This window comes from Heteronotia binoei, chromosome 12 (genome assembly GCF_032191835.1).
Source record: "Heteronotia binoei isolate CCM8104 ecotype False Entrance Well chromosome 12, APGP_CSIRO_Hbin_v1, whole genome shotgun sequence".
NCBI lineage: Eukaryota > Metazoa > Chordata > Lepidosauria > Squamata > Gekkonidae > Heteronotia > Heteronotia binoei.
Window position 1 is genome coordinate 42,670,992 of NC_083234.1, and position 16,527 is coordinate 42,687,518.

The 16,527-nt window shown below is 45.5% G+C and overlaps 1 protein-coding gene across 3 annotated transcripts in view; it reads left to right on the top strand.

The window, feature by feature from the left end:
- Nucleotides 1–3,788, top strand: part of PHYHIP (phytanoyl-CoA 2-hydroxylase interacting protein) — a 47,966-nt gene extending 44,178 nt beyond the window's left edge. For all 3 annotated transcript variants that reach the window (XM_060251302.1, XM_060251303.1, XM_060251304.1), the window contains exons 3-5: nucleotides 70–244; nucleotides 1,499–1,616; nucleotides 2,054–3,788. In XM_060251302.1, the coding sequence (XP_060107285.1) occupies nucleotides 70–244; nucleotides 1,499–1,616; nucleotides 2,054–2,588 (828 nt within the window). In that variant the 3' untranslated portion in view covers nucleotides 2,589–3,788. The remainder of the gene's footprint in view (nucleotides 1–69; nucleotides 245–1,498; nucleotides 1,617–2,053) is intronic.
- Nucleotides 3,789–16,527: the final 12,739 nt, after the last annotated feature.

Genomic DNA, 16,527 nt, shown 5'->3' on the forward strand with positions numbered 1-16,527 from the left:
CCAGAAACCACAGATCAAGTCCTGCCACAGGCCTGACCCTTGACAGCAAATATGGCTTCTTTTTTGCAGGATGTTCCTACCAAGCTGGTAGCCAAGGCAGTTGCCCTGCCCATGACTGTAAGGGGCCACTGGTTTCTAAGTCCCAGGACTGAGTACAGCGTAGCAGTGCAGACAGCGGTGAAGCAGAGTGATGGGGAGTACCTTGTGTCTGGATGGAGTGAAACCGTCGAATTTTGTACTGGGGGTGAGTGTTCAGAAGAAGGTCTCAGCCATGAAGCAAGGCATAGGTGGACTATTTTGCCATTTAAATGCTAGGGACAAAAAGAGAGAAAGGACAAATTTACCAATGGAACACAATCCACCAGGAAATTCTCTTGCATAAACCTCATTATTCCCCCAGTGGAATAATGCAAAAGCGTGGCAGAGTTCTCACTGGGTCTATCTTATTTTGTTATGCCACTGCTTGACGAGGAAAAGATTTGGGAAGTTGAGCCTATCAAGGCCTAGAGCAGAGGTAGAAAGAAAAAACACATCTCCCTGTGAATTTGTTAGTGTGCTGGCAAACAAAGGGAGAGAGGGATATACAAGGGTTCTGTTTGGCTACACACACTGTGTTTGTTAGAGACCCCTCTGGCTTGGAGTTTGATTTGTTTTTTGGCATGGCTGCACTGCCATCCATGGTAGCTCTAATCTCTGCTAGCCACAGATATGGCTTCACCTGAGTGGGATGCATGTGGGCAGCTGATGTCAGCTTCTGCTCTTCAAACAGTGGCATCTGTTTTGTCTTATTCCCAGTCAATGACAGTCTTCTTTTTGGAGTGAAATGAGAGAGCTGCCATGCTGAGCAAAATGGTGTGTCTTGCCATACTATCATCTAGCATGCATTCCAGGGTTTGATTGCCACTGACCTTGAGCTTAAGGCTGGCACAGCTACAGCCACAACTCTCAGACCCAGTTTTTGTTCTTCTCTCCTGGGAAATGTTCTCAGACACTGCAGTGTTTCATGAGAGAGGAATTCTGGTTGTCCATGACCAAGTCTGTTTTCTGCTGCTTATTTGCCAGCCACTGCCTTTTTCACTCAGTCCCAGCAGCCCAGCCTCCATGTATAGGGAAGGGGATGTATGTGAATGTTGTGTGTTTTGAGGTTAGGAATGAAAAAGATTAAAATAAAAACCCCACTTGTTTGGGCTGGCTAAGGCAGGGCCTGGGCTGATGGGAAAGGGAACAGGGTGAGGGGTGCTGAAAGGCAGTAAATCCAGATTTGATGATGGAGCAAGAGTTGCCAAGTAGGAGGTAAAGGGTGTGCCATCGCACCTAGAAGGGGAGGCGACAGGGAGGGAAACTGGCTGGAGGCAAGGAGATGAAGAGGTGGAAGTCAGGTGGAGTGGGGGAAGGAGTGGTGGCAGCAAGAGGCTGGCTGGCTGGCTAGCAGAGACAGCCAGCCAGAGAAGGGAAATCTGCACTGAAAGGCATGCCTCCCCCCTTATTTCCCATGCAGATTATGCTAAGGAGCATTTGGCCCAGCTGCAAGAAAAAGCTGAACTCATTGCAGGAAGGATGCTCAGATTCTCTGTCTTCTATCGGAATCACACCAAGGAATATTTTCAGCATGTCCGGTAAGAGCCCTCAAACTTCAGAGGATCCGTGTCAGCAACTGGCTTTGTTACAGGTCCTCTACAAATGAGAAGTGTGGGTCAGGGAGGTTTGCATCAGGTGCTGATGAAGTCCCACACCTAAATGGCCTGGTGTCAAGTTTCAGTTCACAGATAATGTTAGTCCATTTCTGTCTGCGATTCAGAGGGGGGCAGATGACATCGTACCAAATGGCCATGCTAAGGCACACAGAGGGCAGGGGTCATAGGCTGGTTGTCCCACCTACTTCTGCATTAGTCAACTTCACCCACCTTCCTGAAGTTATACTACCACTGGAGGTGATAATCCCAAGTGGAGATGTAGCCATGGAAGTGGAACAACCCACTTCCATCTAGAATCAAACAGAGCCCTGTTCATAGTTCCTTCCTTAGCTGATTGTCTGTCTCTCCCTTCTGGTCAGAATGCACTGTGGAAACATTATGAAGCCATACCTGAAGGACAACAGTGGCAGTCACGGCTCACCCACCAGCGGCATGCTGCATGGCATCTTTTTCAGCTGCAACACCGAATTCAACACAGGCCAGCCTCCACAGGACTCACCTTATGGCCGCTACCGCTTCCAGGTCCCCGCCCAGCGGCTTTTTGGCCCCAACACCAACCTCTACTTTGCGGACTTCTACTGCATGTACACCGCCTATCACTACGTCATCCTGGTTCTGGCACCCAAAGGCTCTCCAGGAGACCATTTCTGCCGGGAGCGTCTGCCGGAGTTAGACATTTCCTGCAACAAGTTCCTGACCTGCTCCGTGGAGGACGGTGAGCTCATCTATCGTCATGCCCAGGACGTCATCTTGGAGATAATCTACACTGAGCCGGTTGATCTCAGCCTAGGAGTTCTGGGAGAAATCAGTGGCCATCAGCTTATGAGCCTTTCAACTGCTGATGCTAAGAAGGACCCCAGCTGCAAGACGTGCAACATCAGCGTGGGGCGCTAGAGACTAGGGAGGGGTGGGGAGGGAAGGGAAGGGAGACAACACAAAGCTGGCACAGAAGACAGCTTCATTAACCTAAGACCCTTGGCAATGGATATATGGCCATCTGGGAACTGGTTCCAGTTAAGGACCAGTACTGGAGAAGCAGGCCGTTCATTGCATCCCACTGAATTCCTCCATCTCTCTCTCTCTTGCATGTTTCTTCAGCCATTGTAAATAAGACCTTAACCAGTGAGAGAGATCGGGGAAACTTTGTAAGGGTAAGGCAATTGGCCTGATCCTCCAGTAAGATAAACAAAACCTGCCAATGGGTCAGGCATGAGAAGAACCAGCCCTAGATTTCCTGGGCTGCCTATACAAAGAAAGACCTCTGGCTTTCTGTCCCACCATGGACCCCCTTCCTCATTTAGATCCAAATGGACATTTCATTTTGCACACATAGCAAATATCAGGAAGCTCTGGCCAGTGTGATAGAATTTCAGCTTCCTAAATAGGACTTTTCTACTTCTTGCCCTATCCTCTCGGCCTTTTCTTTTTTCCAACCACAGACTCTCAGTGTTCCTTGGACCCAGTTGTCCTTTCCCCTTCATGTACAGCATTCTCTGCTCACCCAGGTATTGTCTGGAAGGGTGGGAGGGGCAGAACCTCCCATCCTCCCAGGAAGACCCTGGCCTCAAAAGCTCAGCTGGCATGGAGACACCTTAACCAGGTTGCTTGACATGCTGAGTGACTGTGTGGTCTGCACTGAAAAAAAGCTGCAAATGGGAGCTTCACATTTGTGCTATGCTGGGGGGAACCTCCTAACAGAGGAGGAAGGTCAAGAGGAAAAAAAGAGCAGATGGATGTCCAAGGAGATTTAGTTCCTTCTCGGTTCCTAAAGGTGTGACAGCCTGTTGCTTCATATCCTTTATTTATTTTGTTCAAATAAAAGAGGAGGAAGAGGGGGAGAGCCACAGGTTCCAACAGGCCTATTGGCACTCTAGAAAAGTGCTGGAATGCTGGTGGGTGGCAGCTGACAGATGTACCATCTGTTTGGACTGCCCAGCCTTGCCTGGGCTGCCAGAGAATCCGACTTGCCCACAGTGGCCTATGCTGCATGTCTGCCTGTGACCTCCTCTTGGGGATGGAGGGGAGAAGGGATTCCACCCCATATCCTTGATCCTGGGAAACAGAGAGCTGAAACATAGCGACAAAACATAATGTTTTTCCTCACACATTCTGTCTCTGAAGCCTTCAGAGGCTGCCGATTTAAGCAGAGAAGAGCAGGAAGAAGGGGCTATTTAGCCATTTTTTCCTGTTCTGAATGACACCCCCCCCCCAAGCTGCTTTTGCAGTGTGGGTAAAAAAACTGGGTACCTGTATCCTTTGGCCAACAGGTGGAAAAGCAGATGGGGGAGGCAGTTTTGAGCAGGAACTAGCCCAAGGAGAAAAGGTTAAGCAGTAGCTTCCTTCCCTCTCATTCCTCTGTCCTCACCACTGCAACATCCAAGGCTGGGTTTTTTGTTTTTGTTTTTTTTGGCTTTTTATAAATAAAATGTCAAGAGATTGTTATGTACATCTGCTCTTGTAATGTCTGGCTTGGCTCCAAGGAATAGTGATTTGACAAGGCTACTCTTCAGTTCAGTGGGTGTGGGTTTGAACTTAGACCTCTCTGATCTGAGGCCAGACTTGCTCTCCACTGGACTATACTGGCTGCCTGGAGTCAACCTATGGCAAAGCAACTGCTGTGCCTGCAGAAGTAGCTAAGAAAATTCTGGAAGGGAAGAGTGAAGAGAAGCTCAGCATGGCCCAAAAAGTGTTTGCCATTCGTTCTCAGCCGCTCCCCAGCTCCTTTTCAGTCTGAACCTGCCCATTACTTCATACAGCCATGCAGAACCTGCTCTGTTGAGACAGGCTAGACCTGCTCTCGGCATCTGCTCCCTCCTCCCTCCATTATAAGGAGCTTCGATTTGTTTGGAGTTTCTTTTGCCATGTGTGAATATTTTACCTCCCAAGGGGAACCTGCCTGCACACAGCCACTTCTTACGCCGGCAGTCTGTGGCGAGGGCAACATGGCTACATGAGGGAGGAGGATTGGTTGCCATTTTTTTGGAACTGAGGCAAAGATGTGGCTTGTAGTCTTAAGAGATTTCATTTTGCATCTATATAAAGGGCTGATGGGAAACACAAAGGGATTTCCACCCTTTTTAGAGGGGGGAAACCACCAATTTGAAGCCCATTCAGATAAAGAAGTAGAGTTTATCACAGAGAGCTGGATGACAATGGCTGCATTCAGAGACCACTTCTAGCCAGTATTAAACAAACATGTGCTCAAACTGAGCTTCTGGCCAGGCCTTTCATGTACACTTCCCTCCTTCCCATGTCACTTCCAATGGAGAACCCCTGTGAGAAACTGACTCCAGTTATCCATGATGTATGACTGCAGGCACACATGTTAACCAGAGTTAGTTTAAAAATCAGGTTAATCTCAATTTACTGCACAATCCTAAAAGCAGATTCCTGGGAATCAGCCCCGTTGAACATAGGTGCTTAGGACTGTGCAGTTAGAGTCCCAGGGGAAGGGGGCAGAGGCAACTGCTTCCACTTAACCTGCCCTCCTGCATTAATTTGCTCTGAGTGGCCTAATGAGATACCGTCGCTAAGCTCTGTGTGAGGAGAAAAGGAGGAGGCACATACACATATGGCCTGGTAATTAGCCAGATTTCTGCCTGTGTTGCATTTAGGTGACATCTGAATGCAATCAGGGAATCTATGGCCCTCTAAAAGGGACTAAAGCAAGCTCCCCCTGATAAGAACATAAGCCATGTTGGATCAGGCCAATGGCCCATCTAGTCCAACACTCTATGTCACACAGTGGCAAAAAAACAAAACAAAAAACCAGGTGCCATCAGGAGGTCCATCAGTGGGGCCAGGATCCACATGAAATGACTGACCCACATGAAGTGACTACATGTTCTGGAACTTAGTCCCAGATCCTCTGCAGTTCCCAAGATTCTGTGACAACCAAACGGGCTGAACACAGGAATCCGCCTTATACCGAATCAACCTGCTAGTCCATCTAGTTCCGTATTGTCTGTTGCCAAGTAGCAGGCCTGCAGGGCTTGAGCACCAAAAGCTCTTGTTTATCATCTATTCTTTAACTGCAGATGAGGAGCTGCCATGTTGGGGTTGGGTAGCAGCTTAAAGATTAACCAAATGCATTTGAGGTAGTGACCTCTGACTTGTGAAAGCTTCTACTGAAGTAATTTCATTAGTCTTTAAGGTGCTACCAGGCACCTGCTTAATTATCCTTTAACAGGCGCTTGAACACGAGAGCTTGTGTGTGCAAAAGAGATGCTCTGACCACTGATCAAGAGCCCCTCTGCACACAGATCTATACAGTGCCAAAGAGTCGGAAGCTTAGAAAACATTGGCTAATGATTCCAAAGCCCTGAGAAGGTAGGCAGTGATCTGGTTAAGAGCCACATCCAAGTGCTTGCTCAGTCATGAATCCCTAATATCCAGTATTCTAACTGATTTCCAAACTACAGAGATCATTTCCACTAGAGAAAATGGCTGCTTTTTACTTATACCCTGCTGAGGCCCCTCCCCAAACCCCACCACCTCCAAATCTCCAGGAATTTCCCAGCACAGAGTTGGCAACCCTATGTCCAACCCAACAACTTATTCACTGTTAATTGTTCGTCAGTATCATCCTACAGTTAGATAACTACTCCAATAGCCAATGCTTTTTAGATTGGCATGCACATTTGTGTCACCAGATACAAATATTGTCAAAAGCAAGATGACAACCTGGAGCTGGGCTGAAACAAGCTGTATTTGGAGGGGGGGGGGCACATGTGGTGTTCTGTATAGTCCCCATCCTTACAAGAAGAGACATCCAGCACCCCTTCCCAATGCTCAAGGGTCTGCAAATACAAGTTTCCTAGGAAAATACAAACTAAAATCCCTTTTTGCAGAGAGCAGAAGCAAATTTATTAGCTCCATGTATGGGCAGTGGGTGAAAAATCTACACCCTCCCACAGTTAAGCTAAGCATATTGAGGATATATCTGCCTTACTATTCATTGCCTTGAAATGGCCCCATGATATATCAATGATCTCATCATAGTCCTGCACACCAAGTGTGGTCTCTTGAAAAAGACCATCCATGCACTAAGACTTAATCCACCTCTTTCACACAGGGGCCATTTATTTCAGAGGATTCCATCATGAGCACTATGCCAACAAATGGCGGTTGCAGTATTATCAGCCGAGCTTGGAGTATTGCACCCTGAGCCTGGATCTAACAGCCCTTTGTTAAATCAGTGGCATGTTCAAAGAAAGCTCAACAAGGAACATATTTTATGGTGAGGCAGCCAAATAAATCAAAGAGGTGTCTCCATTTTAGAGGCTTTGCTTTCAGGACGGCAGCTATGTTTTCATTTGTGACAGCCTTTAGAAATGTACGAGCGTCCAGATGTTCATTGCAGCCAGCTGTGTAGTGTTTGCTGTGTGCTGTAGCAGTATTGTGCTGTGAATGCTGCTCGCATGGAGTACTAAGAACCCTGCCTTTTACCCTTTACTCGCTTTTGATTTTTCCCACCAGTTGTGCTGCGTATTCTAATCTTGCCAGTTGAAAAAGGACCACTTGCCAATGGAAATGCTGCGTGTTCATAGGGCAGGTTCACTTGTCCTTGACTCTCCCTGCTTCCATAAAGTACACACTTAAAAAAAAATTGAGCTGCATTAGATGCTGGAATGTAAGCAGCTTTTAGTGGACAGGAATGCTAGAAGAATTACATCAAGAGGAGGGGAGGGATTTGCAAGTTCCAATATGAGCAAGAAAGGAGCCTTTCCCCTTTCATTTCCTGTGAGAAACGGTGTGAGAAAGAGTGCTCAATTTTACAGGCAAATACAGGCAGTAAGGTGTTAGAAAGTGTGATGAACAGCCTTTCTAGATGGGCAGATGACGCTAATAGGTAGTGGAAAGGATGCAGGAAGCAGAGGTATAATAAGAGAATTGTTTCTTCTGAGCAGAAGCTGGGAAGACTAGGGGGCTCAGGCTGAACAAACAACTGATATTTTGGCAGACTTATTCTTGAACTGTATCACTAAATGACAAATGGCATTATATGACTGAATGCTTTCCCAGCCCCTTTCTGGCAGCGTTGATGGGTTGGGATGTCCAAACTTCCTTGGAATAAACTGAGCTGAGTGGTTTGTGTGGAATGCCACAGGATCAGACCCAAGATGGCCACAACCATGATAAAGGGCCAGTTAAAGGATTTCACCCTTCCTAGACTGAGCCACCCAAATTCCACCACCTGCACCTTGGGGAGGTGGAAAGATGTCACCTGTTCTCTTTGACCTCACAAACAGGACACAGGAAGGAGGGAAGATTGCGGCCACCCTCTTCCCCCTACACTGTAGCACCACCTGCCTGCCTTGACCCCCAGTGGCTGAGTGAGGTATGATGTGAAGCAAACCCCAATGCTGTGAGCCAGTGGAGTGTCACTCAACACTGGCACTCTGGGCAATTGCCTAGGATCGACTAGTGGACAGGCTACCCCTGCCCTGACAGGTGAGCCTATACCTGGTGTTATTAACCATGACCCAGGGGGCCCTTGGCTCAGTTGGTTTCTAACCATCAACAGCCCACTGGGAATTTTCTGCTAAAAGCTAGTCACTTCCCCCCACAAACGAAAAATAGATCTCAGGAATAAAGGGTTTCTTTTCTCCTCAACATGCTAATCGTGTTTTCGAGTCTTTCTCGTGTGCATGTGAGGGTATTAAAACAATCTAATCCCCCCTCCACAGAATTTAATGGTACAGTTCAGGAACATCTTTACCTCATGATCAACTCTCTGGCTAGAGTATCTTTAGACCAAGGACACTACTAGCCATTATGATCCAGGTGCTCTAACCTTGTGTAGCAGAAGTGTGCACTGTATGCAATGTTTTCAGCTTGTACAGTCACCAATTTGATGTGAATAGGGCAGCATGCATGTTTTCCAACTTTAGTACATGCAAAGAAGTACACTAAAAAATTGCATTTCCAGTCATGTGTACCAAAGCGGGAAATATGCATGTTGTTCTATTCATATAAAATGTTGGCTATACATATCAAGAGGATTGTATGATCTCCCTTATGTATGGGTGAATGACCAAAACTGAAAAGAGGTACACCTTGAGGGGATAAAATTATTAGAGATGCAGCCTTTCCTCAAGGTGGGTAGAAGAGGACAAATTTACTGGTCTGGCAAATGCAATTCAGAAACATAAATCTTGACAGTCTAAAGGTGTGTTGGATGGTGTGATGCGCATCTTGGGTGACTGCAAAAGGGTGGGTTCTAGATATCACATCAGCTAGTTAGTTAACCAGTAGCCTGCTATAACTAATCTTTTCTACGCATGACAGGATGACCAAAAGCCGACAAAAGGGTAGCTGTTTTTTCCAAAACATGTGCAATGGGTGGAGCATGGGAAAGAGAAATCACATTAGTGATAGTGAGCACACCTAGGATTAAGTAAGCTGCACAGGAAAAAAACAGGATTGTGACAAAGAGTGAAAATAGTGTAGCCTCTCTACCTAATGCTTTTTGCTACCTTCTTTGTGAGAAACAATGCAAGGCTAAGGCATGCTAAGGGGTAACTAATCCATGCTAAATGCCCCTTATGAATACATTTGCAGTACCCAACCTACATAACTGACTGTGAGTTTGTGACCATGGGGGAGACACTGTTTCAGGAAGAAGCCAGAAAAATAAGAATCTTGTCATAAAGAACCTCCTGCATCTCCAGAGCAGTCTTTTTCAAACTGTGTTCTAGGGACCCCCTTGGGTTTCTCTGGAAGCTTAATAAGGGTCCCTCATTAAAAAGATAAGATTATAGAGAGTGAGCCTCCCCACCATGAGTAGTTTGTCTTCTACAGAATAGTGTTGAGTAAGTTTTTTGGGTTGATCATGTAGGATGACAGGTTCAAGGAGAGCCCTGGCTAGTTCTCTGCATAACCCAGGGTGTATATTCTATAACGGGTGGCCAACGGTAGCTCTCCAGATGTTTTTTGCCTACAACTCCCATCAGCCCCAGCCATTGGCCATGCTGGCTGGGGCTGATGAGAGTTGTAGGCAAAAAAAATCTGGAGAGCTACCGTTGGCCACCCCTGTTCTATATTATATCCCAGAATTGTCTGCAACTAAGTCTTTGATGGGCATGCAAGGATTCCTCAGTAGATGGGTTTCCTGGATGTAGAGAGTTTGAGAACCACTGGTTTAGCAGATGCAGGCTTTGCAGGAGGATCGAGGCAGAGTTGCAGATTCTTTCTGAAATTCAGCCTAACCTTCAGTCTCCAGTCAGTGTCTACCAAATAAAAGTGTGGTGGGTCATGGACAAGGAACACTTTGTCTTTCTAAATGCAGCATCAAGCAAGGGAGCCTGAAAAGTGGCTACCTGTTCTGAGTCTCCTCCTACAAAGCCCTGCATGTCATGTGGCTGAGAACTTCAGCATGGCTGTCATGCATCAGACTGAGCAGCATCGCTTATCCCAAGTGGTGCTTTTCCAGACTGTATGATGCACTCTGTAAAACAATATCTTAAGCAAAAACTGTGTTGTGCTTACAGTGTGTATCAATAAACTAAGAACCCGTGTCTAGCCGCTTCTGTTTGTCTCATGCCCACAACATTCTCAAAAGAAACCCTAAGACATAAGCCTTTGGTGCCAACAGGTTTTGGATCATGCAGCAGCACATTAACTGCCCAGGCCTTCTTTGGATGCCTTGCAGTGAGAGTTATCCCAGCATTGATCTTATTTTCTTGCATAAGCACCATCTTCAATAGGCTAGGTCTGAAGAGCTCCCAGCCTCTCTCCTTCAGCCAACTAATAAAGGAGATCTTTGGCTGCAAAAACATTTGAGGTTCCAGAGCAAGAAAGGATATGTGGAGCCTGAGAAAAGGGGGTGTGGGGGATGGTCTGCTGCCCTTTCCACTAGCAAATGAGGGGTAGGAGGAAAACCAGAAGCTCCCCCCTGCCACAGCCCTTTGCAAATGAGAGCTTTTTAAGGTGAGTTCCTCTAATGTACATATGACTATAAGTCCAGTTTTGCAAATACGGACTGACATACATAAGCTTTATCATGTAATTATGCCACAGTCTCCATTTTTCCAGGGTGCTGATTCATGTGATACATGCATTAAAATGTATATGCATAGACCCCTGTGAAGACAATACCTTAGATGTGTGCAGGTCAGATTTGGTAAGGGGTACAGAATTTCTGCCATGTGTATGTTTCAGCACTTGGACCATCAGCACAGCCTTCTGCCTCAGTTACCCAGTTGCTTCTCTGAATATAAAATGAAGATGCAGCCTCACATTAACTAACAATGGTAGATGCCTTGGAAATATTATTACTGAATGCCCTGATCTGAAGAAAACGTCAAGAAATTGGCACTTATTTTAATATTTTTCCCCCAAATGCCAAACCCCATTGAGCTTCACCCACGTCAGCTTAGTAAGAAGTTTTCAGGAACGTTTCTGATGACTAAATCAATAACAAGAAAAAAATTACAAGTGCAGTTTGGGAAATTTAGTTCTGCTGTATCTGATCAATATGAGAGGTCTGCCAAGAAAAGATGACAATGCTAACATGTCCTTGAACCAGGCCTTTTTTTGTAGAGAAAGCCCAGAAGAAACTCATTTGCATATCAGGCCACTCCCCCTGACATCACCATTGCTTTGCACAGGGCCTTTTTGTAGAAAAAACCCAGCAGGAACGTATTTGCATGTTAGGCCACACCCCATGACACCAAGCCAGCCAGAACTGTGTTCCTGTGCGTTCTTGCTAAAAAAAAAAGTTCTGCCTTGAACTAATCACATGCACAGAGTTGGCATGGAGGCAAGCCTAAGGTCATCCCAAGGAAGCTTGTGCCAAAACAGAAACCCTCATGTTAGTCAGGGGAAGCACCACATGGATTCTCCACCACAGGGCCCAAAAGTTCTTCAGCAGTGCCAACCGTTACTTGGACCGAGACCAGCTGAGCTAATGGTGAAATCCTAGGTCAAGGAATACCCTCCTACCTCCACAGAAGTGAATGGGGCTTAGAAGAGTGCCAATGCTAAGGATTCTCAGCTTGGCTAAAGGCCTACCTGGGCCCACATCTAAAGCTCAGACATTAGGCACAGCCAGAAGGCAGATGATATTCCTCTTTTTTAACATCTCTCTCTGCAACACAGAGAGATGTTATAATTTAAACGGCCACGATTTCATCAACGTGATGAGAGATTTTTTTTTTTAAATTAGTCATCTGAAATGCTGCATATCAAAGTTAGTCACAGTGAGGAAAGATGCCTGGCAACTAACCCACGAAGGCTTGGCACGTGTCTGTAACGCACTTGGTAAACTGCATGAGGCATTGGGCAAGAATGGGGGAGGATGCTGCAGCAGAGCCTTGCCAGGGCTGTATGTACCTTGGCAATGTGGGCAATTTATATCCCCGGCCTTTTCAACTCTGAAATGCACTGCACGCCCCTGCAGATGCTATTCTTATTCTTTGAAAAGTTGTTGTTGCTATGCATACCACACACACACACACAGAGCGAATCATACGAGCTGTGCAGAGAGAAAACTCTATAACAAGATCTTGGCTAAATGGCAATTAGTGTCCAACATGCTCTGTGTCATTATCATCCCACTTAGAATATTAACCATGGAAAAGTTGCCTGTTCATCTTTGTCTCTGGAGGGACGATAAATGAACAATATCCTATGGCAGTGTGTGCAATTTTTGTACACATTATTCACCAGATGCAGTGGCTTCCTGAAGGGGAAGAGGATCATGAAAACAAGCCTCTCTGCACCCAAACAGTCTATAAGAACTACGTATCTAGGAATACACAATGGTTCTTACTACTTTTCTTTTTTTGCCATGTGTGCTACTTCACACATTACAAAGCAGTCAATTAATATTCACTTGACCAGGAGCTATGGCAAATCCTGGTTCCCTGACAATACAGAAAATACTTTCAATTAATATAATCAATAAAATTATTTCATATAGAAAACAATGTTTCTTGAGCTACCTTATGAGTGCCTTTTGCTGGGTACTTAGATCAACCAATAGTCTCTGTTTTGAATACCACCACTTTTATGACCTAAGCTGGTGACAATAAGGACAGGGCTTTATCAGAAGGAAGAGGAGGAGATTGGATTTAGCTGGTTTCATATGGAGGAGTGGGGAATCCAACCTGGTTTTCCAAATTACAGTCCACTGAATTAGAGTCTGCTGCTCTTAACCACTACACCAAAGTGACATTTGTACTTTGGAACTCCTTTCCTAAGAAGTTCCACCTGGCTCCCTCCTCATTCCTAGTACTTAGGCACATAATCCAAAACTGTCCGTTTAATAAGGCATTTAGAGAAGGATGTTTTTTTTCCTGCTCTGGGGAATCTAATTAATTATTATATGGCAGTCTGTGTTATAGGGCCAAGAGATCCAAGGATTGTCTGGCAACTGAAATTCTAACTTTTAGGCAAGCTAGACATTGGTGGGCTGAGAGAACTCTGAGAACTGTGATTGACCCAAGGTCACCCAGTTGGCTTCATGTGGAGGAGGGGGGAATCAGACACAGTTCTCCAGATTAGGGTCTGCCCACTTGTAACCATTATACCAAGGTGGCTCACTTTGGGGAATCTGTTTTAATATTTAATGTTCTTAGCATAATTTTAGAATTTATTTTATTGTAGATATTCTTGTTGTAAACCATATTATGGGTTCACTAGATCAAAATGTGGGGCATGCATTTAGTAAACAAAATTGAAATTCAAGCCACTGCTGCGTTCACACATTGAAACCTTTAGATCTACACAAAACGCATGAAGGCATATTCAGCAGTCAGAATACTGAAGGAAGGCCTGCCAGCTCCAGGGCTTGGATCATCCTGAAGAGGATCTCCTGCTACTTCATCCTGCCATTTGGCTCAGCATACACCTCTTCAGCCAGATCCTCCATCTCACTTTAGTCTCAGTCAAGTTGCCTACAACGGCTCCCCTCCATCCCCATCAAGGTTAGGCAAAGGGAGAGAGATGGAATGGCAGTCACTAGGCAACGGCCATGAATTAACTGGAATTTGTTCTGAGGGTTACCTCAAGGGATTGTGCTGTGTGACCTGAGGGGTGCAGATGAGGATATCTTTCTTTATACACATTTTTTAAAAAATGTTTTTAATGAGAGCCAAGATCAGGTTGTTCCGATGCAGCACTTTACATGGCAACAGGTTTTTTTTTAACAAGCTTTCTAGATTAACATTATCCTCACCAATACTCTCCAATGGCAAGCAAAATCTTAGCATCATTTGTAGAATCAATCTTAGTAAGGAAGGGGTTGCCTAGCCTTTAATCACATCTTCCTTGTCATTTGGTGTGCCCAAGAACTGCTCCACTGTTTAATGCAGTCCTGGAAGTGGTGGAGAAGACAAGGCATTCCAAGGAATCTTTAAACAGGTGCCTCTACCACAAGCATAGAATCAATTGCCTTCACTTACTGGAAACAATTTTCCCCTTCTGATTAGTCAGGTTAATGATGAACAATGTCTAGCAAGGCAAAGCAAGCCTCAGGCTTGCATGCTGCAGCTGAACAGAAAGATGGCAGCAGGACTTTTTTGTAGCAGGAACTCCTTTGCATATTAGGCCACACCCTCTGATGTAGCCAATCCTCCAAGAGCTAACAGGGCTCTTAGTACATGGCCTACTGTAAGCTCCAGGAGGATTGGCTACATCAGGGGGTGTGGCCTAATATGCAAAGGAATTCCTGCCACAAAAAAAGCCCTGGATGGCAGAATATTTGACTCCATGTGAAGTACCCAATTTAACTCTACACTGGGGTAGCCAACCTTCTTGGCATGTGTCCCCTTGTTACAATCTCTACCTGTGAAGTTGTTGGTGTGCCAGTTAACAAAGAGGAGCAAGGAAGACAAGAATTGTTCATTACTGGACACTCCAGAAGCAAGTTCAACCGCAGAGCAGTGCTACCACCACCATCTCGGGAGCTGGTCTCAGATCTGATTGGTGGCTGCACGGACTTGGAAGGCAGTGATCAGCTCACAAAAAGCCTGTTGCTTTCTCCCAGACTGCCAGCCTAGCTGTCCACCAGCTCCTCAGGGGCTTGCCTAATTTGGCTGCATGGAGAACTGGCACCAGGTGCTGAGCAAAAGTTTGTCATAGTGCTATTCAGCAGACAGGTGCCAGGGGGTGCTTAGCCATGCTGTATGTTCACCACTAACATGGTCAATCAGGAAAGCGAAGGTCATTTATTCCGTACTAAAGGTCACAACAAAAATATAGAAATGGCAGGATGGCCAAACTGTATTTTCATATTCTATGGCACATTGGTGTGTGATAAAGAAGACAGGATACTTCACTTAAAATCAGAATACAAGCAAAAAACATAAGACAGTTTCACAGTTCAGAATGCTGTTAATTGGTCTGCACTGTGAATTAAGTCAGCCTCAATACTAGGGGATGGACATAACTAGGGGAGACAAATCAACCATGGTCCCCCTGCTTTCTCTAACAGAAGGGCAAGTCCTAGCTCAGCACAAGCAGGCTTGCCAACAGGCCTGTAGAAAAATGTCCATTCCCTTTCACAGATATTTAATAGGATGTTATTTACCTCTATGGCATGAAGATTCACCTGCCCATTCTCACACATAAGCCTGCAAGGAGCATGCCATTTTTCTCCAGGCCCGTTAGCAATCTTATAGATGCAATAGATTCCTTAATACAATTTTGTAAGGGAAAAAATGCAGCTGCCCTTTGAGACAGGTTGCTTGGCATTGCAAGCCCATAAGGGTGTCTTTGTCTCCTAAAACCAGCAGATACTAAACCGCGGTGGCCAAACTGTGGCTCAGGAGCCATATGTGACTCTTTCATGCATATTGTGTGGCTCTTGAAGCCTCCATCACCCTATCAGCTGGCTTGGAGAAGACATTTCTCTCTTTAAATCACTTATTCAAGCCAAACCAAGCCAACCAGGGGCTTGGAAAATGAATTTAACGTTGTGTTGCGTCCTAGGCTCAAATGGGAGAACTGTTACTTTTGGAGGGAACTGTTACTTTTGGAGGGAAGCCGAACAAGCCAGAGCTTGAACTCCACACCAGGGTTCCAGAGAAGGCCTAAGCGTGCCCAATCAGGGGAAGGATTGAAACATAAGTAGCCAATCAACATCCAGGCTCATACTGTACCCTGATAGGCCCTTAGGGCCCTGCAAATAGCCAATCCGTGTAGACAGTTAAGGACCAATCAGAAGGGGGCAAGAATTGTATAAAGGAGCGGGAAGTTTGAACAGAGCTCAGTCTGTGTGTGTGTTCCTGAAGTAAAGCTTGCTGAAATCACTCTCTGACTCTGGTCTCTTACTGCACTGACCCCAGTACTTTATATGTTGCTTTCTTTCCCCCTCCCCTTACATCTATTTGCCTTCCTTCCTTCCTTGTGGCTCTCAAACATCTGGCATTTATTCTATGTGGCTCTTACATTAAGCAAGTTTGGCCACCCCTGTACTAAACCCACTTACATATATCTGGACAATAGAATGCTAAACTCCTCTAATCTGTGAGAAGCCTAATTTATGTTACCATTCCTGAGCTGGTTTTCTTTGTCAGCAGCAAATATACAAAGTCTCAGCAGCACCTTGGAGATTTGTTAAAAAACTGTGGATGGCTTCTTTTAGGATTGCCATCCCTCCTCCCCCAGTCTGCTTTGAACAGCTAACCAATATATAGAAATTAAAAAGAAAAAACTTTACTTACCCATCTTTTCATTTTCACACTGCAAAAATTCTCCACTTGTTCAGTTCATGCACATTAGGCAAATGATAAGGCACAGGAACACAGCAAGTGCTAATGATTGCCACCTTATTTAGATCCACAAAGTTAAAGGATCTGTAATTGTGCAGCCTGCTCCTAAGCACTGT